General features: G+C 35.3%; 2 protein-coding genes across 2 annotated transcripts in view; one reads left to right on the plus strand and one right to left on the minus strand.

Moving 5' to 3' along the window:
* Positions 1-11,727, plus strand: part of LOC136033465 (elongator complex protein 3-like) — a 55,844-nt gene extending 44,117 nt beyond the window's left edge. Inside the window, exons 2-4 of the mRNA XM_065714214.1 lie at positions 7,313-7,516; positions 10,881-11,038; positions 11,505-11,727. Of these exons, the coding sequence (XP_065570286.1) occupies positions 7,331-7,516; positions 10,881-11,038; positions 11,505-11,727 (567 nt within the window). The 5' untranslated portion in view covers positions 7,313-7,330. The remainder of the gene's footprint in view (positions 1-7,312; positions 7,517-10,880; positions 11,039-11,504) is intronic.
* A 6,393-nt stretch (positions 11,728-18,120) lies between these two features.
* LOC136033835 (E3 SUMO-protein ligase PIAS1-like) overlaps positions 18,121-21,826 on the minus strand; it is a 32,885-nt gene continuing 29,179 nt past the window's right edge. The window contains exon 5 of the mRNA XM_065714774.1: positions 18,121-18,318. The gene's annotated coding sequence lies outside the window, so the exon portion shown is untranslated. The remainder of the gene's footprint in view (positions 18,319-21,826) is intronic.

Consider the following 21,826-nt stretch of genomic DNA (forward strand, 5'->3'; position numbering starts at 1 on the left):
CGCCATATTAGTTACGTGCCATTGTAGTTGTGTCCCTGTGTCCCACTACAGGTTTACCGACTCTTGAACATGCAACATCAGATCTATACCTCATTATTCTAATGATTGCACTTGAGTTTTGTTGATGGTGATTGCTAATCAAACATTCCCTGTGTCTCCATCGTCATTTATATATCCCCCTGTGCCCCCACCGGCGTCCCCGTTGTAGTTGTGTCCCTGTGTCCCAGTCGTCATTTATAGTCGACAAACATGACATCAGTCAACACACAAACATGACGTCAGTCGACACACAAACATGACATCAGTCGACACACACGTCCCAGTCGTCATTTGTATCCCGGTGTCCCAGTCTGTAATTTCTCTTTGAGTGTCCCGGTCGTCTTTTTTTTCTTTTTTCTTTTTAGTTTTTTTTGTAGTTTTTCCCTTTTTTAGTTTTTTTATTTTTAGTTTTTTAGTTTCTTTTTCTTTAGTTTTTAGTTTTTTTTAGTTTTTACCTTTTTTTAGTTTTTTTTTTAGTTTTGGTTTGTTTTGCAGTTTTTACCTTTTTTTTAGTTATTTTTATTAGTTTTTAGTTTTTTTTTCTTTTTTAGGTTTTAGTTTTTTACCTTTTTTTTACTTTTTTTTAGCTTTTTTATTTTTTTTTTGTTTTTTTTGTAGTTTTTGTAAGGTTTGAACCTGGAACCTCTCGAACCTAGAACCTGGAACATACCGCGTTACCAACTCAGCTACATCAGCTTGTATACTTTCGTTTTTGAATTGGTATATAATGAAATAATTCAGACGTCATATGCGGACAGACAGACTGACAGACAGACAGACATAACCCACAAACAACTTATTTTTATAATATAGATAGATATGTATATATATACATATAAATATATATATGTATATATATATATATATATATATATATATATATATATATATATATATATATATATATATATATGTATATATATATATATATATATATATATATATATATATATATATATATATATATATATATATATATATATATATATATATGTATATACGACCCCGCGCGCGTAAGTCGTTACGCGCCATTGTAGTTGTGTCCCTCTGTCCCACCTGTGAATATAGAAAGATATATATATATATATATATATATATATATATATATATATATATATATATATATATATATATATATTATATATATATATATATATATATATATATATATATATATTTGTTTTTAACTACGTAAAACTGGCGAATATACAACATTCTTTGATGTCCCATTGTCTGTGCATATAAATAGATTCTCAGGTTTACCGACTCTTGAACATGCAACATAAAATTGTCCATGGAAAACACAATCCGTATTCAGATCTATACCTTATTATTCTAATGATTGCCCTAGAGCTTTGTTGATGGTGATTGCTAATCGAACATTCCCTGTGTCCCCGTCGTCATTTATATATCCCCCTGTGCCCCCGGCATCCCCCTAGTAGTTGTGTCCCGGTCGTCATTTATATTCCCAGTATCCCGGTCGTCATTTGTGTCCCAGTGTCCCAGTCTGTAACTTCTCTTTGAGCGTCCCAGTCGTCATTTATATTCCCTGTGTCCCGGTCGTCATTTGTGTCCCGGTGTCCCGGTCTGTAATTTATCTTTGAGTGTCCCGGTCATCATTTATATCTCCCGGTCGTTATTTGTGTCCCAGTGTCCCAGTCTGTAATTTCTCTTTGAGTGTCCCGGCCGTCATTTATATTCCCTGTGTCCCAGTTTTTAGTTTTCTTTTTCTCCTTTATTTTTCAGTATTTTTCCTTTTTTTTAGTTTTTTTTCTTTTTCAGTTTTTAGTTTTTTTAGTTTTTTTTATGGCACTTGGTATTAACCAAGTGACATATAGCAGTCGCCAATTCTGTTGGTCTGTCGGTCTGTCGGTCCCGGTTTTGCTACTTTAGGCACTTCCAGGTAAGCTAGGACGATGAAATTTGACAAGCGTATCAAGGACCGGACCAGATCAAATTAGAAATAGTCGTTTTCCCGATTTCACCATCTGGGGGGGGAGTGGGGGCCCGGTTAATTCGCGAAAAATAGAAAAAATGAAGTATTTTTAACTTATCAGCGGGTGATTGGATCTTAATGAAATTTGATGTTTGGAATGATACTGTGTCTCAGAGCTCTTATTTTAAATCCCGCCGGATCTGATGACATTGGGGGGAGTTGGAGGGGGAAAACCTAAAGTCCCGGTGTTGCTACTTTAGGCCCTTCCAGGTAAGCTAGGACGATGAAATTGGCAAGCGTATCAGGGACCGGACCAGCTTAAATTAGAAATAGTTGTTTTCCAATTTGACCATCTGGGGGGGGAGTAGGGGTCGGTTAATTCGGAAAAATAGAAAAAATGAAGTATTTTTAACTTATGAGCGGGTGATTGGATCTAAATGAAATTTGATGTTTGGAATGATATTGTGTCTCAGAGCTCTTATTTTAAATCCCGACTGGGTCTGATGACATTGGGGGGAGTTGGAGGGGGGAAACCAAAAAACTTGGAAAACACTTAGAGTAGAGGGATCGGGATGAAACTTGATGGAAAAAATAAGCGCAAGTCCCAGATAAATGATTGACATAATCGGAACTGATTTGCTCTCTTTGGAGTAGTTGGGGGGGGGGGAGTAAGTCTTAAAAATTAGAAAAATGAGGTATTTTCAACTTACGAACGGGTGATCGGATCTCAATGATATTTGATGTTTAGAAGGATATCGTGTCTTAGAGCTCTTATTTTAAATCCCGACCGGATCTGGTGATGGGGGCGGGGAGTTGGGAGGGGGAAACCTAAAACTTGGAAAACACTTAGAGTAGAGGGATCGGGATGAAACATGGTGGGAAAAATAAACACAAGTCCTAGATAGATGATTGACATAAACGGAACGGATCCGCTCTCTTTTGGGTAGTTGGGGGGGGGGGGTATTTCTGAAAAAAAATAGGTATTTTTAACTTACGAACGGGTGATCGGATCTCAATGAAATTTGATATTTAGAAGGATATCGTGGCTCAGAGCTCTTATTTTAAACCCGACCGGACCTGGTGACATTTGGGGGGAGGGGGGAGGGAGAAACCCTAAAAATTGGAAAACACTTAGAGTGGAGGGATCGGGATGAAACTTGGTGGAAAAAAAACGAGTCCTAGATACATGATTGACATAACCAGAACGGATCCACTCTCTTTGGGGTAGTTTGGGGGGGGGGGGTTAATTCTGAAAAATTAGAAAAAATGAGGTATTTTTAACTTACGAACGGGTGATTGGATCTCCATGAAATTTGATTTTTAGAAGGATATCGTGTCTCAAAGCCCTTATTTTAAATCCTGACCGGATCTGGTGACATTGGGGGAAGTTTGGGGTGGGGTGACCTAAAATGATGGAAACGCTTAGATTGGAGGGATTGGGATGAAACTTGGTTGGAAAAATAAGCAGAAGTCTTGCATACGTAATTTACATAATTGGAACAGATCCGCTCAATTGCGGGGGGGGGGGAATTCTGAAAATAAGAAAAATGACGTATTTTTAACTTACGAAGGAGTGATCGGTCTTCATGAAACTTCATATTTAGAAGGACCTCGTAACTCCGATATCTTATTTTAAATCTCAACCGGATCATGTGTAATTTGGGGGGGCAGTTGGGGGGGGACCGGAAATCTTAGAAAATACTTAAAGCGGTGAGATCAGGATGAAACTGGATGGGAAGAATAGAAACCTGTCTAAGATACGTGACTGACATAACTGGACCGGATCTGCTCTCTTTGGTGGAATTGGGGGAGGGGGCGGTAAATTTGAAAATTGAGGTATTTGTAACTTACGAAAGGGTGATCAGATCTTAATGAAATTTGATATTTAGAAGGATCTTGTGCTTTAAAGTTCTAATTTCAAATTCCGACCAGATCCTGTGACATTCGGGGGAGTTGGAGGGGGTACCGGAATTCTTGAAAACATGAAAATTGGAGTATTTATATCTTACGAATAGAAGATCGGATCGTAATGAAATTTGATTTTTAGAAGGGATTCATGTCTCAGAGCTCTTATTTCAAATCCCGACCAGATCTTTTGACATTGTGGGGATTTGGAGGGGGAAAATCTTGGAAAAACACTTGGAGTGTAGGAATCGGGATGAAGCTTGGTAGATAGAATAAACAAATGTCCTTGATACGTGATTGACAGAATCGTACTGGATTCGCTCTCTTTGGGGGAGTTGGGGGAGGGGTTCAGTGATTTGGCGAGTTCGGTGCTTCTGGACGTGCTAGGGCGATGAAAATTGGTAGGCGTGTCAGGGAGCAGCACAATTGACTTGATAAAGTCGTTTTCCCAGATTCAACCATCTGGGGGGCAAAAGGGAGAGGAAAAATTAGAAAAATTAGGTATTTATAACTTACGAGTGGGTGATCGGATCTTAATGAATTTTGATATTTACAAGGACTTCGTGACTCAGAGCTCTTATTTTAAATCTTGACCGGCATTAAGCCTCTCATTTTCCTTTTTAAATCAATCTATTGATTCATAGAATTTTGTTAGAGCTCATACCATATGATCTCTTGGCTCTTAGCTCTTCTCGCCTCGTCACAAGGGCCATATGAGCTCTTAGCTGTTTTTTGTATTGCAGGTTGCATAAATTATTTGTTTTTATTTCTTTAACCTTACTTAGTTTGTAAAGAGCAGGATGGTTTCTGAATCCATTTTCCAGTGCAATTTCACCCATCTCTTGTTTTAGTATATCAATTCTGCACAAGTGGATTAGCTGGATAGCCTTAAACCAACTCTAAGAGTCTAATAAACACGTGTTATTGTTTTTATTTGACTAGAACTATTTTGGGGGTGAAGTGACCAATACAATTTAATATGTTTGTTAAAATACATAGTATCCAAAATTTTATAATACAAAGTATATTTTGTGAAACTGACTACTAATTTTTTTTTTTTTTTTTTTTTTTTTTTTTTTTTTTTTTTTTTTTTTTTTTTTTTTTTTTTTTTGTAAGTTGGCTTGCCTTAAAGGGTACTTTTAGAGGTACCTCTACTCAAAGTCATGAAAAGTTTGTATAATTAAAATTAGTAAAAACTGCTGATTGTTATTTCTTTCTGAAGTAACCTTGTCCCAGTAAAGCGTTACGTTTCTCTTGTGTATTCTTTAATTTTTTCTAGCCGTTTTTATTGAGTACTTTTATATAGCCACCCGTAAAAATTTAAAGGCAGTTCATCAGTCACAAAATGAAAGCTGTAATGTCTTATTTAGGAATGAATGAAGTTGAAGGGCAAGCAACTCCCTCGTGCTCCCTATTTTCTCCTCTACGTTTCTGGACCTTCCTCTGGCATTGGATCTGAATTTTAAGATAGCATCTCCCCTAAAAATGGTCATAAAGATTAAAAATTTGCCTTCGGGGGAGGGCATAGCCTGACCAGTTCTAGGGGTGTGTATAAAATGGCCGCAAGTACAAATTGGACCCTCCATTAAAAGCTCCTCTCATTCATTGCCAACTTTTTAGCAGAAATGTAGGCATGTTGCGTCTTGTTTAATTCAGAATCATGCAAGGATTCTCAAAATGTTATTTTTGGAGAGTGAAAGACAGTCCGTGGAAACTTGGTACAAAAAGCAGAGGAAGTCCTTACTCTGTACAAAAACGAGTTCTAACCCGACGCAAAAACGAGATAATTTCAGACCGCGAGAATTTCGCAGCGTGGCTGCAGACAAACTAGACCCAAAAGTCTAGACATAGAACTATAGACTCAGTATGAAACAAGCCAAACCCAAGCTACGAAATTTTTTCTTTTTATATAGTGCACAAATGAACGAAGTTCAAGCTGCGATTTGCTGGGTGTAAAAAAAATATTATTCCTGACTCGGCAAAAGCGGGCTGACTCTTGATTTCTTTGAAAATAAACCAAATTCTAAATTGGGGTGGAAATGAGCCAAGTCCCTCTTTGACGCAAAAAAGAAGCTTAGTTCTGATTCGGTTCACATAAATACTGGCTATACATCGGTTCTCAATATGTATATCTGGAAGTAAAAAAATGGGTTTGTGGCAGCTTTAACCTTCCCTACTCCCCCCCCCCCACCAACTTTTTTGTAGAAACTTATGCTTATTGCTCCTTTTTTCGCGTGGAATCGTGCAAGGGTTAATATGTATTTTATGAAGCACAAAGTAGTCCAACGCTCTCACCTTCCATCCTCCTCTAATCTTATAAATCTGTACTCTTATAAAGATTGATATCGCTATTTGCCCTTGCAATTCTCTCTATCTTTATCTCATTCTTTCTCTGATTTCTTTTAATTACTCTTTTTTCAGGCAACGTAGAGCATTCCTTATTATCTTGTCATGTTACAAATTTGTACATCATATTTTGTATGCACCTATTGTTCATGATAAATATCTTTATCTCTAACAATCTCTTGAAGAATGAGAGACATTTCTTATAGCAACGGTTTTTATGGATAAATGATGTATATCGTATAACTATGCAAATAAATTTTTGCCCCCGAATTTGAAGAAGTACCTCCCTTCTCATTAAGTTGATTATTTTGATCTTAGCGAGTCCATTATTACCCCAAGAAGTGTGCTTAGCCAACTCAAGATTTACTCAGTTTGCAGGGGCAAATCTCCAGCATTTTTATTGGGGGAGGAGGCAAGAGAGGCCCATATCCAGATAGTCAAGGGGCATGGGATATATAATAATTTTTCTCCACATTATTGGGGTAGAAACTGCCCCCTCCCCCAAGGACGCCCTTGTCCGTTTGTAAGAAATAGCAAAGAAAACAAATTGCATTAACACGGCAGGAAATAGTGGAAAATAATGTAAACATCGCTAGATTTGGTGAGAAATGGGTCCCATTCGTTTTGCCTGGTAAAAAAAAAGGTATTAAAAAACTATTTTGTGCCTTAATAAAGCTGTATTTTTTGACAAAAAAAATTTTTCAGATTCTTCAGATAATTAAATTGTTTATTTTCTTTTTACTTGTAAGGTATATTTTCGGAATAATAATTCTTCACTGAAGTATGCAGGCTTGTTTTAACTGTAATTCTAGAAAACTCAAACTATGGTATTTTGTAAAATAAAAGCTTTATTTGATATTCAAGCAACTGGTTTTTTGCATCTTGATTTTTCTTTTTACTGTACTTGTATTTTTCCATTTACTATTGCTATTCTTTCAAAATAGCTGTATGTGTTTCTGACAGGTTCTTTGGCTAGTATGACAATCAAGCGAAATTTTTTTTAGAAAATTCATAAATGTATTATAAGACCCTATCAGACAGTGAATTGAATTGATTAAAATTATTTGGGGCCAATTTAAACTTTAGATTGCTGTTGTTGCTGTTATGTGCAAGCCTCATAGATGTCCTCACATTAATTTTACTGGCAATATTTGTGTTTATTGCCCAGGTGGACCTGACTCTGATTTTGAATATTCAACTCAATCCTACACTGGTTATGAGCCAACATCAATGAGGGCGATTAGAGCTTGTTACAATCCCAATTTACAAACTAGAAGTCGTGTTGAACAGGTAAGATAAATTGTGTTTTACTGTAGGTTTCAAAGGAGTTGAATGGCAGGTGCTACCGTATTACCGAATGATAGGTGTACGCACACAGATGTTAGCTGCGGAAGGTCGACGAAATATCCCTCCTTAAATTTACCCCTAAATTGCTAATATAAAAATTCGTAAGCCCAATTTAGCTAGGCTAGGATACCATCTATCCTTATTTCTACTGACCTGGGTGTTAAAGTCTCCTCGTAAAAACACTGTATTTCTACCTGGGACTCGGTCTATTTGCTCTTGTATCTGTGAGTAAAATTCATCTGAGTCACTAGTATCTCAGTTAGTCGGTTCTACAGGGGCATATACTACTGTAACTGCTACCCTAAACTTTTTAGTAATAAAATGAACAATTAGTATTCTATTATTAATACCTTCCTAGCCTAAACAAGACTTAGCAGCTTACTTATTCATCCTGAGCCCTACTCCCTGTCTATGTGCCCCATCCGTCCTGCCTCAGTAAACAAATTCTATATCACCTAATTTCATGCTTCTTACCCCTGGGATATGAGTTTCTGAAACTCCTAATAAGTCCAGTTCGAAGCGTCTGAATTCACCAGTCAAAATGTCGTTACGATGGTCACTTTTTAACGTCCTAACATTCCAAGCTCCAATTTTCATATTCTTCAAAAATCATTGAAATTATTATGGCTTCAGGAAAAGCAGTGATCCCGGATACCAGTGCAGGGCGGGGATCAACATAGCTTCTCAAGTCTACACCGACGCGCTTCAGCCGGTTTAAAACCGGTCAGCAAGAAGTCCCTGGGACCTTCAGTATGAATGAGCCAGTCTTGGTCACAACATGGTTTTCAGCACTTGGCAATACTGTTCTATCAACTAGAGTCGAAATCCTGCACACAGTCTGAAGCCTACCTCTGACTCAATATATATTCATGCCTACAAATATTATGCTACTACGGGGAAGCAATCTATAGTAGATAAATTAGCTAGGAATAGATTTATCAGTCCGAAAACGTCTGTCAAAACAGACCAAGCCCAGAAGAATTATCTGTTAATCAGAATCCCGTGCGAATGCTGTGTCGTTTACTAGGCTGTAATTTTTTCGAGGGACGCCACTCCTCAAACAGAAATAGAGTTGACCGCAAGGTCCCCAGTTTTTCAGGTACCCCGAAAGGGTCGAGGCAGCCCTTTGCAGAGGTCATTATCAATAGATCTAGATCTTAAGCCCTGCCGCAGTTGTCCTCCTATCGAGGATCCTCCCACGATGGTGCTCTGCATCACCATGCAATTTAACCCATTACTGCGAGAAGTTTTGTAACTCATGGGACGGTTGGACACGCCTCTGGGTCCTGTTGAGTTTACATTTAAGTGGCTTTTTTCCTCCTCCAAGTGTATCTATGGCCCCGGGCGAGGGTGCCCATGTTTCTATTATGAACCCCCAGGGACAAGGTCCCCCCTTGGTCCATGCCTCCTATAAAGTTACCCTACATATCTTTATGGCGTTCCTCAATCGCCACTTGGGGACACGCTGAGTGGCTTTGGGGAGACCCCTTTTTTCTCGAAACTAAATGCTAACTACCCCAAAGTCATCTAATATTGCTAAGAATAACAGATGCAATTTGACCATATGCATCTTTGTTTCTCAAACTAAAAGCTAAGTACCTCAAAATCATCCAACATTGCTAAGAATAACAGATGCAATTTGACCATATGCATACTTGTTTCTCAAAACTAAAAGCTAAATACCTCAAAATCATCTAACATCTAACAACAAAATCATCTTCACCCCAATTTTCCTCCCAATTTTCAAACTCGGTTACAAAATAAACTTGACCCTTAGTGTTCTAGCTTGTCCACCAGTGAATTGTTGGTTCAAAAAAGTTTATTTTGGGAATCAGAACGCTGAGTTGTTTTAGAATTGATCTTTTACATCGGAATCGTCACTTAAAATTGTAGGCTATTCGAATTGTTTCCTCAAAATTAAGTTAAGCATCTACATAGACTTACCATCTTACAAAAATAAACAATGCTCTACTTTTCCAGTAATCTACATATGCCAATTTGCTACCCGTGATAAATTAACTGTTAAAAAGGATGTTTTCATGTTTGCCTTATTAGTTATTTTTTCTTGTTTCCTTCTACTATTTTTAAAACAGTTCGTAACAATTTTGCAAAAACAAATAATATTTATATAGATAGCCAATACCAAAAAAAAGGAAAAAGAAATGTATTAAATATACTCAGAGGAACGATCTTCCAACATTTTAACATCTTGTCTCCCTCTGAATACAGTTGTTTTTCAACAAATGTTTTACTAATCAGGAAAACGGCACTGCAAAGAGGTATTTTGAAGTGACTTATACATAAGTTTTTGTCAGAACCCATGCAGACGAGGCCTGTGTAATGGTAGGCGCAAGTCATGGATAGTATTGAATTAGATGGCTGGCAGCCCTCAACTCTTGTGGCTATTCCTGTAAGATTCAAGAGCTATATACGGGAAAAGGGGCCCCTAAAAAAAGTAATTTTTTTATATCATTTTGTAGTACAACATTTTCGCTAAAATTTGATTTATCCGGATATGAATCCGGTTAAACAAATGCAACTCGGCTAAAAGACAGTTGCTATAATCTCCTACAAATAAATATCAAAATAAATCAAATTAAAAGTTCGGTAAATAGTTTTATGCAGTAGAAGGGTTAAATTGTAAATATTCGTATCCCTCATCCTGCGGAAATTGTGTTTATATGTCGAAATATATTTTTATGTCGAAATATAATAACGAAAATATAAAATATATACATATAAAATAAACATATAAAATATATTTTATATTTTTATAAAATAACATATAAAATACATATTTATTATATATTATATATTATTATATTATTATTATTATTATATATATATATATTTATTATTATTATATATATATTATTATTATTATTATTATATATATATATTATATATTATATATTATTATATTATATATATTATAAAATAACATATAAAATATATATAACGAAACATATAAAATATATTTATATGTCGAAATATAGTTATATGTCGAAATATATTTTTTTAATATATTTATTTTTATTTTTTATATATTTCTGTCGAAATATATTTTTAAGTATGACGATTGAGCTAGAAGCGTGAACTATATTCTAAGCTGTTAGAATTTTCTTTCGATTTCTTTTCAAGCTCGACCATTCTGAATTTTTTTTATACCTTTAAATATTGTGTTAGTAAAGCTTAATTTGGTCTGAGCTTATTATTTCTCTTCTTTACATAATTCCTTACTTTCTTATTTATTAGAACTGTTTCTATTGAAATACTCATTATTGCATGACATTTGTATCTGTTTCAGTTAAAGCAATTGGGTCATTCTGTTGACAAAGTAGAATTCATTGTTATGGGTGGGACCTTCATGGCACTACCTGAAGACTACAGAGACTATTTTATACGGAACCTACTACATGATGCGCTCTCAGGACACACGAGCAATAATGTGGATGAAGCTGTTAGGTATGACTGTCTTTTTTTATCTCTATTAAAAAATGACAGATTACCAGATATAAATTAAAGATGGGTTGTTTGAGGATTAATCCGATTATTAGGACCTTGCATTACAGTGAAGAAGTTATTACTGTAAGTTGATGAATAGGTTTGTATGGATCTCACTAGGTCGAAGGTGCTCAATTTGTTTATTATTCTTTGTTGTTTTGTTTTCTTGTTAATAATAAGGAATTTTAACGATTGTTTTGGAAACTATTTAAGATATCTATAGAATACCATAGCCTTCAAGCGTACAGGAATCTTTTTTGGGGGAGAGGCAATTATAAAAAGACAAAATTTGTTGACAGTTTGAGTAAAAAGTCCCAAAAAATTGGAGAAAATTCAGGATCTTTTTTGGGTACACATAAATTAAGGATAGAGAAGCTACTGTTGCAATTAAATATATCAGGAAGTATCATTTGATTCCGTTTTCTAGGTACTCAGAGAGAAGTCAGACAAAGTGTATTGGTATTACAATCGAAACAAGACCAGACTATTGTTTGAAGAGACATTTGTCAGATATGCTTCGATACGGATGCACTCGCCTTGAAATTGGAGTTCAGTCTGTGTATGAAGATGTCGCCAGAGATACGAATCGGGGTCATACTGTTAAAGGTAGGATTGATTTATTTATTGTTATACAAATGGATTTAGAATAAGACCTGATTGTATTCGCCAAGCCTAATCTAACTAGTCAAGGTTACGTGCCTAAATTTTGCTATAATAAGCACTGAGAGTAAAACAGAGGTCGAGATTTTACCTGTGTGTGTTGAAAAAAATTATACGAACGACTCACAGTAACCATGCTTACCTTTTTTCAGTTTGAAAATAAAAGCTATTAAATTGGAACAAAAAGTAGAAATAGTAAAACATTAAAAATAATTTAATAAAAAAAAACCTCGCCTAATTTTTTATTAATGGGGGACTGTGCGGAAAACTACCCGACTATCTCTTCTGGGTTAAATATTTTTTACTTGTGTGGAGACAACAGACATGTAATGGTATTGATTTTGGTTTCTATCTAATGCCCTAACCCGGCAGTATAATTTTCGTTTCCTACTTTTTTTTCTGAGCTTTCTCAATTAAGCATTTTTGTGCCAGATCTATTTCGATTTGTATAAAAAACGTATACAAGTTTAATAATTTTAACACTGTTTTGCAAAGGGTTTTGGAAAGAACAATTTGACTCTTAAGGGTTTTTTTCTTTTTCTCAACGTTCCCATTGATTTTTTTTTCCACTGCAATTTACTACCGTCAGTTTTAAATTGGAAACTTCTGAGAGTTGAATATTTAGTTTCAATGTGCGTTGCGTGAATACTGGTATCACCCTTATAATTACGGTCAGCGTTTCAACTAGACTAAATTTACACTGCAAGCGGATGTTTCAAAATGTAAATAGCAGTGCTCTGACAAATTAAGCTACGGTCAAATATTTTGAAAGACGCGAAAAAAAAAAATGCAATTAAGGAAGAACTCGGCCTAGTTAGTTTGCAAAAGTACTTCTTGAAACATGGTAAAGAAACGCACTAAAAGAGAACTTGGGTTGGTTACTGTGCAGAAACATAAGGAAAAACTAGAGCAAATATGCAAAAACCTTGGAAAACCATGACTCCCAAAACATTTACTGAATTTGAATGAAACATCTCTCCAAGAAGACACTGTAGCAGAACTCCCAAGACTGAAAGTTATAACTGCTGGCCGAGACTTAGAACCCTTATTCTAAGATGTAAAATTCAGAATCGATTTTTTCAGAAATTCTTGATGGATGGTCAATTTTTCTTTTTTCTAAAGAGCTTCATGGATCAAGTAGTCCAATATATGTAGATATCACTTAATTTTTTTTGTAGTATAAACCTTTCAAAGACCTTTAATTTATAGCTTTTAGGCTTGTGTGCTTTTAGGGGCTTAGGTCCGAATTTTCGTACTTTTCTTACGAAGTTGTTCAGATGAATTAAATAGAATTAAACAGACAAACAAAGTAACAGGGGCAAAATAGGGGAGGGCATATACATAACTTGTATCTAAGTTTATCAAACGGTTTTCTTTCTTTTTTATATAATTTGCCTGACCCTGAGACATTCAAATTAAAAAAACACTGAAGTTGCCTTATATATGAAGAACCTTGTGACTTACGGCCCTTCAATCTTTATCCTACTTAGTCCCTAGTAGAATAAATGTTTGAAAATCTGGGATATATATATATATATATATATATATATATATATATATATATATATATATATATATATATATATATATATATGAATATATATATATATATATATATATATATATATATATATATATATATATATATATATATATATATATATATATATATATATATATATATATATATATATGAAGTAAAAACTATATGTCACAAGGAGAAGGGTAGAGGATTGTAGGCCCCTAAAAAATAGTATAGTTTCTAGGCATGTAACTATCATTCAATTGTTTTTAGCGTGAGTCTTTGAACAAATATTAGACTCTGTTTTATGACTTTCTACTTAGTGATAATTTGCCAACAGATACCTGAGTATTGTTTGACAAATGAAATACTTGTTCTTGGCTTAAGCTATGTATTTTTTTTTTTTTTTTTGCTTAAAATGTTTTAATGAATAATTTTACATGATATTTTACCAGAGATGCATCGATCTGTATAATCTTGACGGGGAAGTAAAAAAGGGATAAGGGAGAGGGGTGGATGAGGTGTTTGAAGCTTCAAATACTAGGATTTTTGTCCCAAATTTTAATATTTTTCATGGGAAGTAGTTCAGATCAATACCGTCACAGGTATGTAAGATCTTTCACATTCGAAATTAGATCTTAACCCCTTCCTCAAATGCACCCAAAGCAAACTTTCCTTCTGCTTTCATTTGACTCACTTTGACCTTTATTTGTTCCCCTCATCCGGCCCTGGAAGTTTGAACTTAATGCTTTAAGCCGTTGCTATGATTTGGCCGATATGCCTTAATGATAACCTTTGTGCCCATAGTGTGTTTTAATTTAGGTCGACTTCCCCTCAACGCTTCGTAAAATTTGCATCATATTGCCCTTAACCTTATCCGCAATAAAAGTAGCAGCTGGAGTAGCTGTAGTGGTAGTGGTATTAGTTATAACGTACACATGCCGCCCTTTGGTCAATTGATCTTCCCCCAAAGCATGCCTAGAAAGTAAAAAATTAATACCTTATGCCATTCCTGAAAAAGATTCTTTTCACAACCTTCGTATACATAGTGTTGTCGGATTCAGTTAAACTTTACCCTCATTATTCTCTTATATATTCACCTTCATACCTTTAGAAGTGCTAGTATCGTGGGGGTAGTTACCCCCCCAATAATTTGGAATTTTTTTTAATTTATTAAATAGCTTTAAAACCGTTGCTTATTTTAAGTGTCAAATTTGCTTTTTACTTTGTGAAGATGATGTTTTTTAAGTTAATCCATGCTTTTTTTTAACATAAGGAAAACAAGAAAAATAGGGGCCCAATGCACTTTATAATGTGTTTTACATTAATATTTTTCCAAATATACTGCCCTTGAAACCTTGTCATCAAGTAAAAATTTGAGCCTAGATGTTTTGCCACAGTTACTCTGGTCAATTTCCCCCCCTGACATTTAAGGTGCATTAACTTCCTAAAATTTATCAGTTCAAGATTGGATTCTCTTCACAAGTTGAAATGAACACATCCCCTAAATTGGCAAAGAGGATAGAAACAGAGTCATTGAAGAATAAGAAGGTAGACATATAGTGAATACAATTTCCTGAATGAAAAGGAAATCATTGAAAAAGAAAATAAGACTTAGTGCATTTTATAATGATATTTTTCCTCAAATCAGTTGGTTTGGTCATGAAATTTGATAGAGGAGGATCCTCTCAAGAATACTTTAATTGTCTAAATTTTATTTCCAGTATTTAATTAAAACTCTGATTCTAAGGATTCTAAGAGGATAGAAACAGAGTCATTGAAGAATAAGAAGGTAGACATATAGTGAACACAATTTCCTGAATGAAAAGGAAATCATTGAAAAAAAAATAAGACTTAGTGCTTTTTATAATGATATTTTTACTCAAATCAGTTGGTTTGGTCATGAAATTTGATAGAGGAGGATCCTCTCTAAGAATACTTTAATTGTCTAAATTTTTATTTCCAGTATTTAATTGAAACTCTGATTCTCTTATTTGTCATTGAAATGCGTAATAAGCGTTGATAATAATAGTAGTTAATATAAGCTCCAAATTCTGTTATTTGAAATTCCATGTTATTGTTATTATTTAAATTTTGTTACTGTTGTTTGTAAGTAACGAGAACATCCTATCTCTTACGTTTCGGATTCACATACTAATTCATAAATGTAAAACTGCCTCTATGTATAATACCATGCTGACTTCGTGCTATTTTCGCTTTTCTAAATATTTCCTTTAACCAGCTCAAAAAAATGAATTGACATAAATGTACTAAGAATTACTGCAGAAATTAGTTGCATTTCGCACAACGCCGGCGCTATTTGTGGGGCATTTATCTCTGCATCAGCATGCTGCACAAACTGTCTACTGAGGATAGAATAAAGCAAATATAGACAAAATTGTATATTTTTCTCATAGTTTAGAAATTTTGTGTGCAAGTATAAGCGGTACCAACCCATTCTCTTTTTCTATTTTTATCAGTTATGTCATGCTGTATTAGGAGACCGAGCTTTGCTTGAGAAGGGAATTACAGACATAAAAACGATAGTTAGTGTACCCACCCCCTGGAAATGTTTACCCCTCATACTTTGATTTACAAAAGAAAAATTTTTGTGTAATTTTTAAATTAGTTTTTTTTTTTTCAACAAAGATAAAAAAGGGAAGGTAATTTTCGAACTCTAGGAGTCAATTTTCCCTTCCAATTGAAATCCTTGGCAATTTCTGATTAATTTGGGGTTTCTGCCACAATGATGACAAGAATTATTCAGATTTTCTGGATGTTCTTTGTCAAACAATGTCCAATGGATAAGTTAATAATTCTAACTTTATTTTTTAAATACTTTCAAATTTGAAATACAGTCGGTTTTTGTTTTGGCTTTATTTGCCCCACTGATATCAATACTATTTATTAATGTAAATTGGCCAACCCACAAACAAATCAGTTTGATAAGTAATCATAAATAATATTTCAATAAATTAAATCTATTAAAAGTTTAGTACAACAAATTTAATCTTACTGAGTCAGATGAATAGTGCAATAGCCCGGGCTACTAGTATAGAGCTTGGCTCAATTATGAGATTGAGCATCCTGTGCTAGACTTAGGGGTTGGGGGAAGTGACAGGGGATATGTACTGCAGAATAAGTGGTGAATCTGGCTGGAAAAAACCCGAGTGCATACGACATTCACCTTCGCCCCCCTGGAAGCTTGTTTATGCTATACTACTGTTGTCTGCAGCTACTCATTGCTGACAATTTTAGAGAAGCCAAGCACCAACGTTTGTATTAATGATTGTTTGATGTGTGCCTTTTGTTTATAATATATTGTGTAATGTTTTTTGAATTCACCAAGTATTGTGTTTGTTCAGTAGTTACTTTTCTTCACTACTGCTTGAATAACGCGCCCTCTCCCCCCTCCTCCCAATTAAAAATTACGGTAGCTACACCCCTGGTTGTAGTAGTAACTGTACTATCTGCACCACTAGTAACTGTAGTAGTATGTAAATATTCACTTTGGGTCAGTTGAACATCTCCCTCGTTGTGTCCTAGAAGTTCCAGCTTGATACGGTAAGCTGTTCCTAAGATATTGCTGATATGTCCTTTTGACAACTTGTATTTGACTTAGTTCAATTTTCCTCTCAACCCTTACTCTAATTTTCACCTCAATATCCTCAGCTTTAGTAGTAGTTTCTTCAGAAGCAGTAGTTGTAGTAGCATTAGTATTAGGGGTAGTAGTACTAGTACCAGACATAGGAGCAAATACTGCCTTTTTAGTCAATTGATCATCCCCCGGAAGTTTCAGCTTGATACCCTTAAGGGTTCCTGAGTTACGCCCTTTTGACAACCTATACGCATATAAAGTGTTTTGATTTAGTTCAACATTCCCGTTAATATTCTCTGACAGCTTTATCTGAATGTCCTTTTTTTTAACACTAAAGGTCAAACATGGTGTTTATCTCTACCACAAATACTATATGCAAGCAATGGGCGAATGGATTAACTTTAAAGCTCTCGTCCTGAGGGCTGTAAGGGGTGGCGGTAAATATCCCCAGAGACATATGTGTATCTTTTAACTATGTTGGACGAAACGGCTATCTCAAAGTTTTGATTGGATGTGTTTCGGGAATTAGTGAGCGTGGAGGGCGCTGTTTGCCCTCCAATCACTTTTGACCCTTTAAAAGGGCATAAAGACTTTCAAATTCCAATCGAATGAGCTCCTTCTGAAATTTCTACGACAACTTATTCCATACGAAGTGCCTTGGTGACAGAAAAAAAGAATAATACGTTGTGCCCACCTCGCTCTTTCCTTTGGCAGGTGCTATTGTACTACCTATGATTTCTGATAGTTTTTCAAATAACACCGGAAAATCCAAATAACCCTCATTGGAAAATCCCCCCCCCCAAAACAAAATACTGCCGCTGATTTTTGTTTGTTCCTTGTTTGAGTTATTTATTAATATTGATTCATACTCATATTAAGCTTGAATTATTATTTCTCTATATTTATGTTTGTCTTCGGTTTAATTTGGCTCTTTCCTTTCCATTAAAAACTTTTTTTTAGGAAAGTTTTTTAAATTAATTTTCCACAATAAAGCACATGGTTTCTCTATCAAAGTTTTAGGAGTATCCCCATAATTTTTATTTAATTAAATGTTATTTTTTTAAGTTCTGCCCTTCATCAACTTGACTAAAGCCTATCAGAACAGAATATAAGTCTTTTCGGGAAACTGGTCAAAAAACAATGCTTCAATTAACTACTTCTCTAGGGAACTTAGTTATCAAGATTAATCAAGAATTTGATTTGTGCCTCTTGTCAAATTTGAAAAGTTGACATGTTCAAATGACTAGTTTTGTCTCTACGAATACATCACCTTGTTGTTTTTGTTGTTTAGGGTTTGACGCGTTCAACCAATAGGTCATATGCGTTCATATCACTCGATTATTCTGTGCCCTCTGTAATCACTAGCGTGCTTGGGTGTCACTTCAGTCAATATTCAGTGGACCAGAACGTGTATCACTTAACTTGCTATTGGAGAGGGGGTTATTCATCTGCAGCAACTGCCTGCGTTGAGAAACAGGAATCAAAACACTGCAACTATGGGTTGTCATACAGCAAATAAAATACAGATACAACACAATTATAATAAATAATAAAATTTTACACATTGTAACTTATCTCATACAGCCAGATATAAAAATTTAACCAGATAATTTAAGGAAAATAAAAGCAGCTAAAATATTAAATAGGATAACTCTAAAACCAACTATTATATAGGTAGAAAAAAACTCTTATAGGGAATGAACCAAACCAGTAGTCTTAACAAATAGGTTTGTGCTTAGTCGTGTAGCCCAAGGAGGAGACGTGTGGTGTCCCAGAACAGAACGCATTGTGAATGCTTTAAATGCCTTCTCACTTCAATTCCTTAGTACTTCCCTCTCTTTTTCATATTTTCTACAGTTAAAGATGATGTGATGTATGTCTTCATGCGCTTCATATGTGTCGCCGGGGGATGGGGCCATTTTCCAATAGAATAGTGTTGATTTTATCTTTGCATGACCACATCTGAGACGAAATGGGCAAGTAGAAAGTATGCGAGATGTGAGGTACATTTCTTTTGATGGCCGTTTATAATCATAGATATCCAGGAACTGGGTATGGGAATAATGGAGTCTCACAGTAAATCAATGCGGTCGATATACTGATATTTCATCTCTGTTTGGCTTGATGGTGCTTGAAGTAAAAACTGAATTGCCATAAGCTCTGCAGAAAAAATTGTCAGGTTGGGGGATAAACGGTAGGAAAGAGACAGGCTCTGGGAGGGTATAACTACTGCAAAACTTTATTTTGTTTCTGTCTTTGAGTCATCTGTGTAAACTTGAATGTAGTCCTGATATTCGGCCACCTTTCCCAGGAATATGATTTTTATCAGTGCTTGGGGAAGGCCCTCCTTTTTTCTATTGTTGATCTTAGGAATAATCAATTCCCCAGTTCCTTTGGAGGCACTAGGAGAATCATCATCCAAATTAACAGTCAGCCTGCCATTTTCCATGAACTCTTCCATGCCAGGAAGACAAAGGAACCTCTGGAAAGAGGGCATCTCTGTTAGTTTAAAGTGGACATCAGGGTTGTGGTGGCTAATGATTTCTTTGTAGGTAATGTGGTTCTTGAGTCTTATTTTATTTGCAAAATATCTTGTAGGGAGATATTTTCTTCTGGAGTGAAGAGACTGGATCCCAACTTCAAAGTACGTAGCAATAGGAGTAGATTTTAGGCCCCCAAGTAAGTAATCTCTTCGTAAGATTGCATGGAGGGTAGTGTGAAGCTTCTTCAAGAGACCTTTCTTAGCGGATCCATATATAAATGATCCATAAGTCTATCTTGGATATCACCACTGACTTGACAATAGTTGAGGCAAAGACTGTGAGAGCACCTCTTCTTCCAAGACAGAAAGTATTAATGAAGTTTTGTCTTTGTTTGAGACTGCCAATCAGCTCATCTAGACGGGGTTTCCATGTCATTTTTTGATCAAATACAACTCCCAGAAAGCGTCTGTGTTCTTTAACTACAATCCCTTGTCCATTCAGTTTCACCTGCGGTTTGAAAGCAGCCAGGTTATGCCTTTTGCGGAAGAACACACTAACTTGTACTACCTAATGTCAACAGCCTACTGGTCTCGTTTGGACCTTCAACGCCCTTGGCCAAAATCCTAACACTAGAGTTATTTGGGTCTGGGGTGACAGGACTACTTACTGTCCTGTAAGTCATCACAAATAAAATAAAAATCCAATGGGTTAAAAATAATCACATAAAACAACAAAATCAAATCACAAAAAGAATTGAAATGTCAAATAGATAAAACAAATAATCTACAAGCAGAGTGGGGGGTTTAGTCAATAATAAATTAAGCAAGCAAAATAAAGCAAAGCAGGCACAGCACTAAGTTTCAAAGCAGGGTAAAAAAGGGGTTGATAAGCACTCTCTAGCAATTTGGTAGATGCAATATGCTGGAGTCTGGGAAAATTTGCATTAGGCACAATGCCAGTTGAAGCAAGCCGAAGGCCGAAAATGCACAACAAAACGAGTATACTGGCGTCAGGGACCCCAAGGGCAGAGCCCCTTTGTATTTAATCAACAAACCGTGGCACAGAGCTATCCCTACTTGGGAAATAGCCATCCATTTTGAATATATTTGGTTTGTTTCAATTTCAATTCGTCTTTTCTTCCCTAGACTTCTCACATTGTACTTTGAGAGAAGAAAAAAAAGGACCATTATTTCGATATAATCATCCCTTGAAAAAAAGAACAAATAAAAACGCATTCGTGATCTTTGTTCTGGCAGAAAATGCAAAATATATAGGAGGAGGAAACATCTGCTAAATATTGTGGTTTTTAGGGGACTTGGTATTTCCCACCTATTTGAAAAATCAGGCCAATTTTCTCACGCTGGTAACTTCTATTTGGAATCAGCATATTCATTTGATGTATCTAATGATATCAGAATTCCTTTTTCTAGAGTTTCGGTTACTATTGAGCCGAGTCGCTCCTTACTTACAACTTGATTATGTTTGATTATATTTAATGAACATAAGGGGGAGGTAGTGGAAAACTAAAAAATATAAACAAGTAAAGTAAATTGTCGTTGAAAATCGAGTAGGAAAATGTGTTTTCCTGTGAATTTTCCGAAGACAATTGTTCTCAGAATTTGTGTGTTTATTGTATATCCTTACGTAATGTATAGCAATAACATACCGCAGCCGGCGTATCCATCCCCTCCTTGATAATTCCCACTCATATTCCACCTTGATAATTCCACCTGTGCCTTAGAATGGAAATTGGAGTTTTTTTTAGGTATGGTGTAACTACAAATGCTTGTAAATTGGTTGGTAGCTTCTCGCTTTATCAGTTCTCTGCTTGAGATTTCAAATATTGGATTGTAAGTAAAATGTTGGACAAATTTTGATTATTTGGTCAAAATTTTAGATGAACAGTAGTTTTGTTGAATAAGTTCTTTATAATAATTTTACTAAAGAAATTCGGTGGGCAGAGACGGGTATTATTGTTCATCTGGATAGAAGTTCTGCATAAATTGGTCTTCTAAGGGGCTGAAGCCATCATGACCTCCACAATAGTATTCTCTGATGTTTAAATATTTTGTATGCGTTGGCTTAAATACATTTGAAATTTTTGTATAGTAAAAGAGGAAAATCAACTTTAAAAATCAGTGAAAATAAAGCTCTTGGTAGAACTTGTTACCACCCATTCCTAAGGCCCAGGATGCCCCGCCTGGCCTTATCCCCTCTGTGCCTGGAGAAACATTAATACAATATTTATACAAGTCCATTAATTTGTAGATGTAGATGTCCCGTACAGCCCTTTGGGCAAAGACTGTAAGTTAGGCAATTCGTTCATTGTTTACACATTGTAATGTTTTTGAGAAAGGTATGTATGTTTGACCATTTACTTTCCAAAAAGACGAAGAGTATTCAGGTGAGACTTTCAGAGAATGGAAAGTGTTCAGGAGTGTTGAACTAAATCAAAATACCGTATGTGTATACGAGTTGTCAATAGG

Source organism: Artemia franciscana, chromosome 12, assembly GCF_032884065.1.
Source record: "Artemia franciscana chromosome 12, ASM3288406v1, whole genome shotgun sequence".
Lineage (NCBI taxonomy): Eukaryota > Metazoa > Arthropoda > Branchiopoda > Anostraca > Artemiidae > Artemia > Artemia franciscana.